General features: G+C 40.9%; 1 protein-coding gene across 2 annotated transcripts in view; it reads left to right on the top strand.

Moving 5' to 3' along the window:
• The window catches only part of megf6b (multiple EGF-like-domains 6b), a 73050-nt gene that overhangs the window by 21262 nt on the left and 34960 nt on the right, over positions 1–16828 (top strand). For both annotated transcript variants that reach the window (XM_022219129.2, XM_051947776.1), the window contains one exon: positions 16003–16125. In XM_022219129.2, the coding sequence (XP_022074821.2) occupies positions 16003–16125 (123 nt within the window). The remainder of the gene's footprint in view (positions 1–16002; positions 16126–16828) is intronic.

A 16828-nucleotide genomic window follows, 5' to 3' on the forward strand; every position in this document is an offset into this window, starting at 1 on the left:
AGACGACTCTGCCTGGTCAACAGTAGTCAGCTAAGGTGATTCAGATGTTGCTCTTTGCAGTACCTTTTGTTCCTCCTCTAATAGCTGTCCTACTCTGCAATTACTTAGTGTTCAGTAGTGGTCTTTCCTCAGAATAACAGTCCACTAACCTGTTGTCACCTGCCTCCTCTCACCTCCTCACAGGAATGTAGACATAGTAAATTATCTTAAAGCCAGTCACAGGGGGAATTCTCAAACTAGTTCATGTTTGCTGACTTTTGATTTGCATCTTTTTTGTGCTGACAAGTATGTTCTATTCCCCCCCCCTTTTTAACATATTTGTCATGCACCAAGATTTATTCCTGCTTAGTCATGGTAACCACTGTAGCACATTAAGGCCAAATGTGTCCAAAATTTGGGTGGTTCATGTCTCCCAGATGTCAAATCCCGCTTCCACATTAGTTGTGTATTGGTTGGAGCTTTCTTGGTGTTGGTGGTCTTTAAAAGCACTGACAGTGTCTTTTTTATTTACATTTGAATGCAACAAGGCAATGGCATCCATTTAGTTGTGCAAAGTGGAAGAACATCAGTAATTATAGTCGTTTTATTATACCTGTGTGCTTAATTAAGCTGATTATGTGACAGCAGTGGCTTTTGTAGGGTCAAAAGTCATCGCTGCATGTGGACTAAGTCTGTGCCCTTTTAAAGTGGGCTGCACTTCCATGACTTCACTCGGAGGTAATGAACAGCAGGAGTCCTACATGGCATCTCACTATATTTGAAATCAAGCCTTTTAGAGACTGACAGTGATGAGAGACAGCAGCAGTGACACGGATTATATCTGTTATGTTGTGAAAGAGAACATCCCTTTACCTTATTGTGAAACCGTTTCACACATGCCACTTGTCCTGACTAAGTCTCATAGTCGTTCTTTTATTCTTTTACCAAATATACAGTGTATCTGCTCCCCCTTCATGTTTGGGACCACTGAGGAATGTAATGAGAGAGCTGCTGTCGGTATGCCGGCCTCGAGACCCTCCCCATTGTAAAAATAAATCCCTGAACTCTGAGTCCCATTCAATGGTTTTTACTTGGGATCAAGAAAAACATTTGCAAAACCTCCATGCTGAGCTAGCTAAGCACTTAAGCGAGCAAGTGGCCCCGAGATGAAGCTCACTTGTACACCGTGGTCTGGAGATAGGACGACTTCAGTACCCGTGCTCTGATTTAATACCTGATCCCGCTGTTTGATTCACCATTTTGGCTGATAATTTTAGTAAGCCCGTCTTTGGCTAAGGAACAATGCGCGTTTTTGGCATATTGTCAGCCAAGAAAGTGGAAAAACATGCATCTGTTCATGGTAGTGTAAGAGGAATGTGAGATTTAGCACAGTGCCTTATAAATTGACAGGTATAGCACTGAAACTTTGACAGTTTCATACTCTTTAATCACAAAATTCAATTCAAGTTTGCTGTGACTGGAGCAAAATCCTCTTCCACTTTTGGCAGCTTCATCACAGAGAGAGATTCCCGGAATATCACACCTTAATGTTTTCCTGTTTTTCCAAACTATTCTACTTAAAAACTGGGAACGGTTGCCTTTGTTTAAAGACTTGCCCATAACTCACACAGTTAGCTTTCATGTCGTTCAGTGTGTGCATGAAAGACTGTAAAGCCATGAGACTAAAGTAGTGAGATGCCCAGCTGCAGCAGTTCGTCACTCCTGATTGGTGTGTCCATCCTCCACTGAGAGGTCAAAAGGTGACGGACATCAGAACTTTAGGTTATATAACTGTTAGATAATGAGTTCCACGTTTGTTTTATCTGCTCATAATTTAGCCATTATACTTTTAGAGCATTTTTAAGGAGGAGAGAAAAAGTTATAAAAGTGAAATGACTGATAATCGCATTGTAAATGTCCAGAAAATCAGACGCAGAGTAAATCATTCTCAGGGTTTCCACTTTCTTCTGTGAAGCTGAAATGGCTGTAAACGGGCTGATGTCTGCTTTTTCTTACTTGGAGAGAATTACAGTATCTTTGCTTCTAACATTAAAAACACAAACTGCAGGTTAAAGTGAGATTTGGTGACACAATCTTGCTATTTTTTTTATATTCAGGACCTTTTTTTGTTACAATACAAATTCAGTTTAAATGGACCATTCCGAGTGTCTGGCGTGTTTTTATTTTTTTCCCATTCGAAGGTTTAATCCTGTTCTTTGAGTATTGTTAGCAGCCATCATAGCGAGACTTCCAGAGAAGCTCAAATGAAGGGGACCGTGGTGATACTGGCACCGCTGAGAGCAGCAGAAGCTCCCAGCCGATATTTCTCACACATTCTTCACCTCTTTGTCCCGAATTCCTTTGTTTCAGTCCTTTATTTCTTTACATCCTTCTCATTTCCCCTTTCCATTCTTTATACTTTCCTCTCGTAAATTAAACAATACAGACTGGTATTTCTGGGAAAAGTCGGCTGTTGTAAGGTTGCATCTAGTGTGAATTTTAGGATTAATTGGTGATACTGTTAACAATACTGGTTTAATCATTTAGTCAGTAAAATGGTAGGAAATGTCCTTTTTTGCATCAGCACAACAGTTCCAATCCAAATTTTGATGTTATGAAGATATAGAACAGAAACGAGTAGCAAATTCTTGGTGTAGAAATGACCAAAAGGTACGGTAAAGATTTTATTGATTAATTTATTTATTCATTTGTTACCATTGTTAATGCTAGGAAGGACTCTGTTCTCTTTTGTTCGATGCTCATGCAGTACTTCAAGTGGTTTCACACATTTGGCAGTAGTAGCTGTTAAATAATGTGTCAGTAAAGACATTGAAGAAGACAGAAAGCTACAGAGACGCAACCATGCAAAATGTATGTCTAATAAATGAACGAATTGCGTTCAACAAACTTGTCAGGCCTCAGAGATATACAGGATGTATTTTGGTATTTAAACCTGAATGTAAAATGAACTTTGTTTCCAAAAAACTCATTTTTAGAAGTGTTTAAGTGATTTTGTTGGTTGGTTGACTTCTGGATCTATGCCACAAATACAGTGAAGACGATGGGGAAACTGACATTGTGGAAAATCAATCCAAACAACAACAAAAAGCATAAAGATCTAAAATTTAGTGTTCATCAAACTGCCAATGACCTGGAGAATAGAAAACTGATATTTTTCTGTTGCTATCTGTTTTAGAGAAAAGCACAAATCCTTAAAGTCAGTGTCCACCCAGACAAGCTGTGAAATATTTAGACTCAATCATGAGAGGGCAGCTTAAAGACTGTGAAGTCAGGAAAGGCATCTCTAATGAGAGGGAGTGTGTTGCAGTCAGAGGGTGGGGTACATCATTGCCCACCTACCTGCCACTGCATCCTGCCCAGCACCCTAATCTCGTGTAATTGTGCAGAGTTTGGCTCCCACCCCGTCTCATTAGGCTCTTTACAGCATTCCTGATGAAAAGTCGCCCCTGGTCATGTTGGGGGCAAGGGCATCGGGTTTGTGTAAATCAGAAGTGACAAGAGTTTGCAAAATACAGTCAAATAATCAGCGTCCACAGATCCTTTCTTCTGTCAGTTGATTCTTCTGCTGCCTGTTGCTTCAGTAAAACTTTCATGCCGTCTTCAAGTTCTTGGTTTCTATGTTCTTATCAGCTCTTTGTGCATTCACCTGAGTCAAATACTTCACTTCTAATCTCTGTTTTTCTTCCAAATATGACATTATTTTCACTGCCGTCTATTATCTCGACATTTCAGCCAGTGTTCTTTCTCAATGCTCTGCTAGTCTTGTGTGAAAAGTGCCCGCTAATCTGAAAGCAATGGAATGAGACAGTCAGTCGCCTTTCACATGGAGTTTTTCTCTGTCACTAAGTACCATTTTATCCCATCTTTTTCTCAGCAGTGAACTTGTTCTTTGCTCAGATAAACATACAACATAAAATTGACCGTAGCTAATGGAAATGCTGTTAAACTCAACAAGACTTTGATTTTTGAGGGAGCTCTTGAATAACTAACAATGATTCTCTTTGGAGAATCTTTAATCTAATAAGCACATGCATGAGCATGAAATCTTAATTAAGATAACAAGGGGGTGAAGGTGGAGTGTGTCATCAGGGAAAGTCACTTTTTACACCTGTAGAAGTAGAAGATGTTGATATTCAGCTGCTAGCCAAGCATCTGGTAAATGAGTTACTAAAGATAAAACATCGGTGAAGCGTCACATGAGAGCTTCAGTGATCTGTACGACCTAATGCTTTGCTCCATTTATGAAGTATATTGGTCTAAAATAGCGGGTCGCAAGCTGGGGGTGAGGATGACATCTGAGATCTTTTCTTCCACTCCATAAAACTGTATATTTCTTGTAAAATACTGTATTTTTTAAAATCCTCCTCTGGTCTTTGAAATATTCCAATTATATCTGATCCAATAAAACACAAACCTTGTGTTAGATGCTCACTACTTGCATAAAGGTGCTCATCAGTTACTTTTGAATCATTAAAATAATCAACCAAAAAGAGCTGCAAATCGTCAACTGTTTATTTACATTCCTCCACTTTTTTCTGTCGTTACGTCATTAAAAGGACTACTGCTGTGCCACATTATGTAATTTCTGTTGGGTTTTCCATCTGTCCTTGCCGATAAAGTCACTTAATCAAAGACTGAGAGGTGTTTCACTGAAAACTCACTTCTGTGGAAGCCTCGCTTTATGCTGCCTTTTAAACATGGAGCTCCAATCCTGGCTCTGACTCCCACCTTTGTGCCATGCTAGACATGAAAACATCAAAGACATAGGCAAAGCTTGGTTCAAGGTCAGGAAAATATCGCCCATAGTGTGACTTGCTCAAGTTAAGCTATGAAAACAGAGCCTGTTGCCTCTGAACTACACATACCTGAGGGGTTATATATTTGACTGCTGTTCCTTTCAGCTTTGAACAACTGTGGAACCATGTAATGTCACACTGAGCATGTGAAGCAATAATCAGAACCTCAGTGTGTATTCCCCTCGTGCACCCCGAGCATGACGATCTGTCATGTATCTGCCACCTTTTGCCGTGTAGCTAAATGACTCTGGGCGACTTTCCCTCCGCTCAGACCCTGCACATACCTCTGCAGCATATCTCACGCATGCAGCTCGGAGAGAGACAGGCTGGAAACCACAACAAGTAATTTTTGGATTCCTGCGGGCCTCGGTGTGTCATCTCAGGCGCTCAAAACTCCTAGGTCAGAGTTGGTAGAAACAGGCCTTGACAGGTAGAGCACAGATAGAGCACACGCAAAGGGTCAGGGGGCAAACCCTCGAGGTCCACGAGGTATTTGGACCTCCTGTTCATCTGTGTAGATCATAAAATGTTATCCTGGACACATGCCTAGATTCATGCAGTTGACCTGCTTCTTGGAGCCTCTTGTTTTTGTCTGGAACTTTTTAAAGATCGTAAAATTGAGCGACAGGAGTCAGAAACCTTCGACTCTCCACAGGTTTTTGAAGGGACATGCTTCTCTAAAGACTTATTGCTCTGTCTGCAATTAATCAAAACATTGCTGTGAAAGAACATCAATGATACTGTCTTAACTGGCTCATAACATCCAGATTTCCAGTTTAAGGTGACTGGCCATTGAAACAGCCTTGTGACTCTGAGATGTCTGTGTCTGGGAATGAAGGAGTTGTTAAAGTCCCACTCAGCTCTACTAAAGGAAAAAAATGAAAGCTGACGGAGTGAGAGGCAGCTGGCTCTCAGAATGGGCTCTCCCTTAACACATAAGCATACATGAGTGCCCACACTTGAACACGTGCACGCTCACGAACTTACAAGCTCGCCTTGCAGGGCAGTGAAATGGATCATCAAAACGGGGATTAGAGGAGTTTAGGACTCAGTGGAGCAGAATGTTCACTAAACAAACTTAAACACTTAATTCTAGTGTCTTTGATATCACTTTTAATTCCCATGTGGTCAAACAAGCACAAATAATCAAACCCGAGGCTCAGCGGTCACTGTAATAAGCTCCACACAGATTACTGAGACGTTTAACTGAATACTTTACCCTTGAGTCAGACAACTTGTCAGTGCTTCTGTCAGCAAAACAGTCCATTGCTGGTCTCTGGTTTCTTGTCAACACAGGCCTTTGGGGGAAGAGCGGACTAAAAACAAAATACAACTGTTTAAATAGGCAGATAAGCAGGGAATTTACATTTTGTTCATTTGCATTCTCACATGAGAAATGTGTCATCAAAGATAAAACACCACAGCTGGTTTCAATAGTTGTCAAATAAGCAAAAACAGACATATTCCTTTTTTTAAGCAGTTGTCGCCGCATAATGTAGAAAATATTTTCAGAACTTTAAGACTAGGGCGACAGCTAAATAAATTGATCTATTTTCTGAACATTTTGGTCTATAAAACATCCATAACAGTGGGAAAATGCCCACTGCACTGAGCTATATCCCAGTGATCATCATCAGAACAGTTAGTGCTTACTAATGGGCTCATCAAGTAATGACTGCAGCTCAACAAAACATCTCGTGTTAACTTTATATTTCAAGACAGAGATTTAGTGTTGACTGTACTAGGGTTTATTTAGTCATTAGTGTTGTAGTTATATATGTGTCTTTGGCTTCACCAAGTCGTGTGGCTGCTGTCTGGTTCTCAGCATCTTTTCAACAATATTTTTTTTTTAGCAGGAAATGAAAGTGTTTCACTGCCTAAATTGTAATGCCCGTTTTTCATGGTGAGACTTTCTTCTCCAAACTTGAGACAGATTGTCAGTGACTTCATGGAAACATTAGTGGTTTGTGAATAGAGGGACGGGCGTCTTAAACTTCAATGAATACACATCAGAGGTCTGCGTGTGGTTAGTTTTTTTGCCATTAAAGGGGATATTTTTTTGACTTCTCTGGTTCCAGGAAAGCCACACCACATCCCAATGATAGTGCCACTTAACAACAACTCAGCTGCCATGCTGGCCACAATTACAGGCCTTCAGGAGGAAACTGGCACTCAAGACTGGCACTGAAAATGCATCACATAGGACTAGTGGTGAAAATTGTAGGATGCTTAATATGGCAAACATACAGAGGGATGACCAATGAAAGGAAAAAACAACTGTGTTTTAGGAAGGTGCTGGGCCACTACATGCTGACAGAACATTTATATTCTTATTCCACACAGGACATTTTTACTGAGTGTATATTACACTTATTATATATTTTGCATTTTATATTTTTCTTATTGTTTTTTTATTTACTGCATATTTATTATGTGTTTTTGGTGGTGGTAACTTTACTCTTTCTGCTGTAACAGTGGAACTTCCACTCTGAGATGAATGAAGTATTTCTTTTCTGTTTGATTCTATTCTATTCTATCTGATTTGATTCAGTTTGATTCTAGAACAACTTCAGTCCTCCTTGGCATTGATTCTCCAAGTCTCTAAAACGCTACTGGACAAATGAAACAGTACTCATCCAAAAGATACTCCCTTATGTCAGTGATTCCCAAACGTTTTCTGCAGGGCCCCCCTTTGTTTGGAAGAAACCCCCCACACACACACACACACCTGTATGCAGCCACGTAAACACACTCTCAGACACATCTTTTGTAGAATTTATATGAAGTTTAGTTTGTGACATCTTACTGAAAACCCTTAAAAGGAACACATCATTTTTAAGAGCTGAAGCATTAAGTGACTTACCAGCAAACATATCTCAATTTTGTATCTGAACTTAACAGAGAAAACTGCAAAAGTGTGACATCTTCCTAAAAAATAAAAGAATAAGTCACTGGAATGGAAGCAGTGACTTTGGAACATGAATCTCATATTTTTACTATCAGTATTAATTCCTTTCAAGACTCAGAATTTACTCTGCACAAAAATGGCATGTTAACAATTCTCTGGTAGTTGCGAGCAAGTTCATTACCTTCCTCCTCCAAAAAGATTCTGATTTCATCGCGCAATTCAAACACCCTGGAAAGAACCTTCCCACGTGACAACCATCAGGACTCACTGTGAAACAAAACAGCTGTATGGTCCGATCCCATTTCCTCACAGAGAGCTGCAAAAATCCGGGCTTTGACGGGTCTTGTTTTGATGTAGTTCACTGTGGCAATGATGTCTGTCATTACGTCGTTCAGCTCGGGACTCAGCTGTTTAGACGCCAGCACCTCTCCATGTATCATACAGTGTGTCCACTGCACATTGGGGGAGACGCGGCTTTAGTGAAGCAGATGTTGCTTTAGTGAAGCGACTCCGTTGTTTACGACAGTCCAGTAGTTTCTTTCTGAAGAACTCAACTGGCTTTTCTCTGTTCGGGATGTGCAGTCTCCAAGTGGCGCCTTAACTTATTTGGCTTTATACTGTCAGAAGCTAATATTTTGAGACACACGACACACTGCGGCCTCTCTTCATTACCCATAGTTGTACTTGTGAAGCCGAGGGCGAGATTTGCTTCGTCATATTTTCTTGCCTTTGTTTTACTTGAGAGGTTTGGTGTAGATTTACCTGGCCGTCCTCCTGTCACAAACTTCTCCATGCTCTGCTAGCTTGCGCTGCAGCATACGTCGTTTGTGTATGTTCAGCCCGGTCTCGGGATTCGTGAAACTGTCACGTCAGTTTTTGTTTCGGTTTCGTGCGCACCAACACGATGTCGTCATGTTTTTCGTGCCGCTCACCACGAGCGAAACCCGCTGTGGTAATCACATCTGAAAGTGGTTTATACCGGCGGATTCATGACGATCTAAGCTGTCCATCGGCGTTTGCGGCCGCCGCTGCGGCCGCCGCTTCGGCCGCCGGACATTCTTTAAATTCCTATGCAAATTCGGCGGATTCATGACGATTTAAGCTGTCCATCGGCGTTTGCGGCCGCCACCGCGGCCGCCAGACATCCGGCCGCAGCAGACGCCGATGGACAGCTTAAATCGTCATGAATCCGCCGGTATAAACCACTTTCAGATGTGATCCGGCCGCTGTTGCGGCCGGATGTCCAGCGGCCGCAATGGCGCCGATGGACAGCTTAGATCGTCATGAATCCGCCTAATTTGCATAGGAATTTAAAGAATGTCCGGCGGCCGAAGCGGCGGCCGCAAACGCCGATGTACAGCTTAGATCGTCATGAATCCGCCGGTATAAACCACTTTCAGATGTGATTACCACAGCGGGTTTCGCTCGTGGTGAGCGGCACGAAAAACATGACGACATCGTGTTGGTGCGCACGAAACCGAAACAAAAACTGACGTGACAGTTTCACGAATCCCCGTGAGACCGTGTTGGTATGTTTAGCCTAGCCAGGCAGGGTTGCCAGGTCCGCGTTTTTCCAGCAGAATTTCAAATGTTGCTGCTGGATGATTTAGTTTGGTTGATAGGGTTGACCTCTATTGCATGCAAATTGTAGCAATAATATATATAAATACACATCCACGATTGAAGTGAGGTCATTTATTTCTACTTAAACAATACCAAACTCCAGATCAGTACATATGTGCACACACACACAGACCTGGCCATCTTGTCACTGAGACCCCCTGCCATAACTCTTAGGGACATACCCCCCAGTTTGGGAACCACTGCCTTATGTTGTGTTTTGATGGTCTGGGGACTGCAAAGACTGTATCATACAGCATTTTCATAATCACCAAACCAGGTGATCCATTGTCATCCAGGAAGAGATTGCTCCTATCAGGATAGAACTCTTTCACTCTGCGAGTTTGTATTGGTTCGCAGTGACCTTTAAGGCAATAAGTGGAGCCAAACTATACCAGCAAAATGCCCCCCACAGCCTGATAGAGCCAAAGGATCAGCTCATTGCTGGTTTCAATGGTTCTGTTTTTGTGTCTGTAGTGTCCTGAGATCTCTACTACCAAGCAGCATTTGGGGTTGTCAAGATAACTTCAGATGTAATTCTTGGTTTTTAGGACTGCAACGGTGGCTCATTTTTTCTGGAGTACATCATCATGGTAACTTGTGTTGAATGTCTAGTGTGTTCTAAAGCTGGTTATGTCTAAATAACCAACACCACGTGTTAAAACACCTCCAATTCACCAGTCAGTTCTCTTAGAAAATGGTATCACCATTGTTAGAAGATCCCACAGAGCTCAGTGCACAGAGCAAGAGTAAAGTTTTCAGAACTTTAAGTGATTTCAAAGCCTTTTCATTGTTCTTTAGGCCTTTGTAGAATGATATAATACTAAAACTGATGCTGATTCAAACAGTTAAACCTCATAGTCTGTTTGCTGACTTAAAGTAAATCTACTTTGCAGCTTGAATGATGTTAAATATTTGTTCTTTAGTTGTTCCCTAAACAGTTTAACACCACCAGGGTTGCAGCTGAAAGATTAAGAATAAACTTGCCAATGAGGTTGAATGTGAGGTTACTAAATTCTTCTCTACATCACCACGAAAATAATATTATTTCTTAATCATTTATTCTTTAGATAATCATTTTTTTCGTATTAATTATGTATTCACACAGTCTGCAGTTTTTGTTTTTATAGTTTTGACAACTTTCCTTCCTGCTTTTAGCTGCTGCAACTTTTAGCCTATATTATGTTTTTAATTCCTTATTTTGGTTTAGGATTATAGTTTCATCTTCATGTCAGAAATACGCGGCTCTAAACCTGTCCATGTTTGCTCAACTGATGCCACCACTGACCATTTCTTGTACATGTGCTCATAGCTACATTCAGACGCTCTGGATTGACCAACCGAGTTGATAATCAGCTTTGTCTGACTGCAGAGCTGGACTGTGGCTGTTAGATTTAATGAAGCCATATAATGAAAAGATATCTTGCATGTTAAGCATGCTTCATGTTAAAGGTGTCTGGGGTAAGTCGGTGTGGCAAATTAGAGTTAAAGAAAAGTCTGATCCTCTTCAGCTGTAATTTATTACACTGTTTCAGCTGTACTTTAGTTACATGATAAATAAGAACAGAGCAGAATTACTCAAGTGTCATCTACAAGTAAATAAACATCAAGTTGCACATCCGTGCTGCTACTGATGTAACAGAAGATTAACAGCAGGGGGCAATGTTGAACTTGAACTGCTCATCTGCAGATACAATTACATGAAAGAAGTGTGTCTATTTTTACATATAATAATCCCCGATCAAACTGATATTTCCATTACATTGAACTATTTTAATCTGTTGTGGGATCCAGTCTGAATCTGAGCTCATTTGAAGACTTGACTAAACAGTTGAATTCAACCATCAGTCCCCTTTAATTACATGAAACATTTGCCTCCTGAAATAGTGTGCACGTGTTGCAAAAATGTGGCAGAAACTGTGCTTTCATGCATCAACATTTTATTTCTGTATTTATTTAGATCTGAAGCAAAGGGCGAAGCAACACAATGCAGCTGCTTGCCACTCTAATTACACTTGGCATAATAAGTGAGCTGGCGTTTTGATCTCTGCTCTTGTTTGCTTGCAGACTACCTGTAAATATTACATGGCACAGAGACAGCGGTCTGGCGGAGAAGAACTGCAAAGAAACCTTAGTACCAAAATACTTACACAATAGAGACACATTTACTCAAACCGCAGAGGTAATGATCGGAGAAAACAATCTGAATGTGTCTTGTGGATTCCCGTGATATTTGACTCCAGTCTATGTGAAATCCACAAGGAGTAACATGGTTCATAAAATAGCTTTACAATACGTTTAGTGAGCTTGGGGGAGCATATTTCACTAGTTCATCTGTTTCACTTGAAATTCTGAGAGGCAGATTTGTGGTGCTGCCCTTCGGAGCGGTAAAAGAACGTGTCTCTTACAATAAACATTTTAAGGGTCGGTTATGCTGGAGGTCGGAGGTGAGGATGAGTTTCCTATGAAAGAGTGTGAATAAATTGTCATTTCTACTTCATAGGTGGTTGGTTTGTCATTTAGACTACACTTGTAGACTCTGTCTCACCCTTTCCCACATGTTGAGGTCAGCAGCAGAGACATTCTCCCCTGAGTCTCCCCTGAATGAAACCTCCGAGTCAAAAATGTCTCGTGGAACCTCCAGCCAATCCCTGTCTTTATAGCACCTGGTAAATGAAAGCAGCTGTGAGGACTGCAGGGAACGCAACTTCGAATGAACACCAGCAAAGCACATTATTACACCAGCAGGCTTTTAGATTAGGGCCCTAAAAGGAAACAGGTTAGTGTTGTCCACAGCATTCCCCCTCCTGATCCTTGATGAATGCTACAATTTTCCGGCCCATGACCCCCTGAGATAATATCAGAGGTCTGATGGTTTTCCTTGGCCCAGTTCACCCCTCACGGTCGGCTGAGACATTAGCCTCGTCCTCCAGGGAGCAGCGCTGGTCACCCTTATCAGAGGAAGTCACACAATACAGCAGAAGAATGTAAACGCAACGCTTTGCTGCAGCTGAACTTGCAGAGAATGATCAGAAGTGTTGGAGAAGATTTTGTTATTATTCATTCTTTACGAGGTTACTCTGGAGCACAGTGTGTGCCACGGAAATGTACATTTTCACCTGTATTTGCAGATGTGTACTTTAGATTTCACTGACAAGAAGACATAACAGCACAATTTGGCTCTCATAATCATATAGCAGAGAGTGTGTTGTCTTCACAGGACAATGCACAGAAACTCCACCTTCACATGAGGGTGATGGAACATTCAAAACACTTCTAGAGTTTCCATAAGAAATAGTTTAAGTGAATAAATTAGCGATTCAGTTCCTGGCAAAAAAAGCTGGTGTCTTGTGGTCAATTAGTAGATAAGGGCCTAAACAGCTGCCTCTCAGTAATGATTTGTTATTTGTTGTGTGATTAAAAGCCTTATGTCTTCTCCTCTTAAAGTCTTGTCTAATAAAAATGTTTTTTTCTAATGTTAGGGGAAGTGGTCTTGCTATAAAACACTACTGTAAACCCTGAATACACTGCAGTAAAATACAAAACCACTAACGGCACTTCTAAAATTAGCCTATGGCTGAAGCAGTCCTTCTTTGGTACAGTGTTAAAAACAAACACACTGTGCTTCGCATAAAGTTGATTAGAAAGTTGATTCTTGATATGTTCTTCTTTAATTAATACATCAAGCAAAACTGACCCTTACTTGTTTCAAGTCTCTCTAATGCCCAAAGCAAGCACATTTAAGATATGCTTGTGATCAGTGTCTTTCAGTTTTTGTCTCCTCTCTTGACTACATCTAATGTTCTCTAGCCTTTTATCGTGTTGGTTTCCTAGTTGTTTCCAGTCTTTCTGCTATTTCCCAAAATGTTGGTAAATTCTTTATATTGATATATCAAAAACAGAATCAACAGATGTGACTTATCAGAAACTAATTTGAATCAAATCTTTAGATGCAATACTTTGATATAGATGTAGGAAGCCTGCAATGAACTGTTCACATGTTCTTAATCAACAGCTCAATCTGTGTACATTGTTTAATTGGTTGTATTTCAGATAGTAATCCTGTGATTTCTGAACAGTGTAAATGCTGAAAGGTTCATGTGGTTTGTTTATCACTCGCCAAGAGGACGCTCGTGCCACATGCTGTATATTACACGTCTGAACATTTGCCACATGGTGAAATAGCCTCCTGTGATTCCACAGCATGAGTTCAATCTCTTAGTCTTGACCTTTGACTCTGACCAAGGGCAAGGCTCACGGGCTGCAGACGCACCACTGTGATCCAGGCATATGATCTCTTTTTGGAAAAATGTGCACACAGACAGCGCTACAGGTTGAGGTCAGGGAGAGGAAACCTCTGTGACTTGATGTTCACAGGAAGGTGCTGATCTTTAGATACTTTTCTTGTTCAAATGAGACTGCAGCTCCTGTTTCACACCCTTAAATGTGTCTGGTAACCTCGCTGAAGGTTCAGTCTAACGACGGATTGATGGATGCCTTAGAGTGATGAAAAATCTCACTGCGTCCCCCCCATGTGAAGCCAAGCTGTAGCAGGCTCACTTCAGAGGTCACTGAGTTTAGCATTCAAAGAAGATTGGATGTTTTTTTCTCTTGGAAATTAGCTTACAGTGGTATAAACAGTATTGTAGCATAAATATGCTGTTGTTATCTGTCATGTTTTCTTTTTGTCAGAGTTCTGGAACGATTTATGTGTCCAATGTGTTCTTCATTGTAAATGAAAGCAAAAAATATACAATGCAGGATTTAAAATTTATACAGTCCTTAAAGCACATGACAGAGGTTGATTTTTGTGCACTGATTGTAGATGTTCTGACACAACTTTCTTTCTCCTCTGTCCACTAAACATTTTTGGATTCATCAAACTGAACACCTGTTGGGGAACTTAAGACAAATTTCAGTCCAATATTTATAGAAAAAAATGATTGCCAATCCAGTGTAGACTTTTAGTTCCCCTCTGCTGTCTTGTGTATTCTCCTCATGACCCGTAGTAGTTCACATTCCAGCCTGCTTATTGGGCAGAAAGACTTGGAGAATGATGAGCGTGACACTGACCCTGGGCAGACCCACTGCTAAAGCTGCCACACAGGTGTGGGGCCTCAGGGGGGGAGAGAGAGGGAGGAGATTGACGTCCTCACCCACACTCAACACAAACACACTCATGGTCGAACCGCAGGATCCCTCAGGCTCTTCAGTCTTACTCTTAACTTCAGGTCACATTCTGCTCAGTGACCGTCACTTGTCTGCTTCTGTCTGGTTGTTTTTCTGCCTATTTTTCCTTCATATTTGTGATTACAGCTGTCCTCCTTTTACAGGTCAAATGAACTGCATTGAAAGACAGGCACCCTCTCTCACCCCAGGACCTAGACTCATTAAATCAAGCACCCAAATGTGTTAAATGAGACCCCTGTCTAAGAAGGATTGGTGTATTAAGTTGGTTAAGAATTAGGTTTCACTGTAAAATAAAATGTATTTTTAATTGCTAAAGGTGGCATCTCATTAGATACTGTCTGCCCTTTAAGATTAACGACAGTTTTGGAACACTAGCAGTAGAAAGAGTGCAGTGTTTTAGTATGAACATTTCCAGATGTTGTAAACTGAGAGGGAAATCATTTAATTGGCTGGTTAAACGCTTGGCATTGCAAAGTACCAAAACTTGCAAGAAGGTGGAAAATGTTCTATAAAGTAATGATCCTTGCATACTCGTCTCTCTATACAGTAACTCTCTTCTTTTATGAACATGGAGAAAGTTTACAAGCTGATTAATGCCAAGTAAATGTTCCTCCTTAATTTGCTTCGTGGCTTTCAGTTTTCAGTCCAAGAATCCTTCTGCTGGCATGGCAAATAAAGCAGCCCAGTGTCATCACGTATGCAACTGTACCGTGAACATAATCTTTCCTGACAAAGCCCCATATGAACTAAAATGTAATATTAATGCAGTGTAAAGCAGAATAACCCATATTAATTTATTGCTTTTATTCTCACTTATTAGTGTCTCCTGATTTTTGCTGAATCTCTGCAGCTCCAATTATGGTGCAGTGAACTGTCAGCACCTGTATCTTACCCTAGTCATTATATGTAGTTTGGAAACTGGGAGGAAAGATTTTATCTGGTTTAGTTGATGACAGGTTTGGCAGCATATGTATGCTGCTGGAAATGAAATGGAAAACTGTGGCTGCTTGTGGAAGAGCTTTGGATGTCGCGCACGACAGACAAAAGCTCGTCCTGGTTCATCAGTTTACAGGTTAGAGGTAACGAGGACAACATGTTACCGCCGCATATTTCCTTTTGTCCCAGTTCATTTATCACAGCATGTATTTTGGTTCAGTTTGGGATATATTATAGGATTTTCCTTTTTCATTTTCCTCAAAGTTAAGAAAACAAGTTTAAAGATGGAAACAGTTTCCTGCAGTAATTCTCAGGAAGACATGCGAGAACTTTTCCACACTTTCAAAAATTGCATCCAAATTTATTCATGGAAAACATTTAGAACTTAGCAGACATGAAAAGGAAGTCACGCTCTCAGAATCTGAAACACCAAAACAGTGTTTCATCAGGCCTTTCAACACAAATCTCCCATTTCATGTTTTACTCTTTATTCTGTTTTCTACTATACATTCAATGACCGTTTGGTTAACTTTGTCTTGTCTTTTCTGTCAGATGTGAATGAATGTGAGGAGACCAACGGAGGCTGTGAAGCTCTCTGCTGTAACACCATCGGAAGTTTCTACTGCAAATGTCCTCCTGGTCAGAAGCTGAATGAAGACGGCAAAACGTGTCAAGGTCAGTAAACTGCTGTGCTTCATGTAGCTGAGGTTAGCGGTCTCATTTCAATGGGGCATTCTGTTAATCTTCATATGCTTTACTCATTAAAAGTGGCACATTTAGTCTCTTAACAATAGTTCTGTTGACAATTTTGTTGCTCTGGAGGGAGATTCCTAAAGTCTGAGAAATAGGATTATATTTGAGGTTTGTGTGTGACAAATTGAGGCTTTAAAGACATGAATGTTTACCAGACAGGGAGGATCATGTGAAATATGCTCTTAGGTGGAATTATGAAAAAGGAAGGATCAAGGCTGATTAAAAGCCGGGATATTTTAACCTTTGCCGGGTTGATGTTGATGTTATATTAGTCAGTGATTCTTTATAGAAGACAGGAATGGTACTGTGATGTGAAAGTTGCTGCTTTCATCCCCTGACCAGCAGAATGCACATAAGCAGAGAGAGTGAAATATCAGTGCTTCCTTCCCCTCATTACCGCCACTGAGGTGTCCCAGAGCGAGCCCTCTAACCTCATGTTCCTTCCAAGCTGCTGCAGATCAGACTGTGGTTGTGCAGGTGTCAAAGTGTGCACGTGTGTCGGTGTTTGCTCATTAATTCCACTTTACTGAGAATGTTTTCTCAACTATCTCATGTGTAAATATCTTTGAAAAGCACAAGCTATCATCCCCCAAAGCTATTGAATTGTTTGCTGAAAACTAACCAA

The sequence above is a fragment of the Acanthochromis polyacanthus genome, chromosome 5, assembly GCF_021347895.1.
Source record: "Acanthochromis polyacanthus isolate Apoly-LR-REF ecotype Palm Island chromosome 5, KAUST_Apoly_ChrSc, whole genome shotgun sequence".
NCBI lineage: Eukaryota > Metazoa > Chordata > Actinopteri > Pomacentridae > Acanthochromis > Acanthochromis polyacanthus.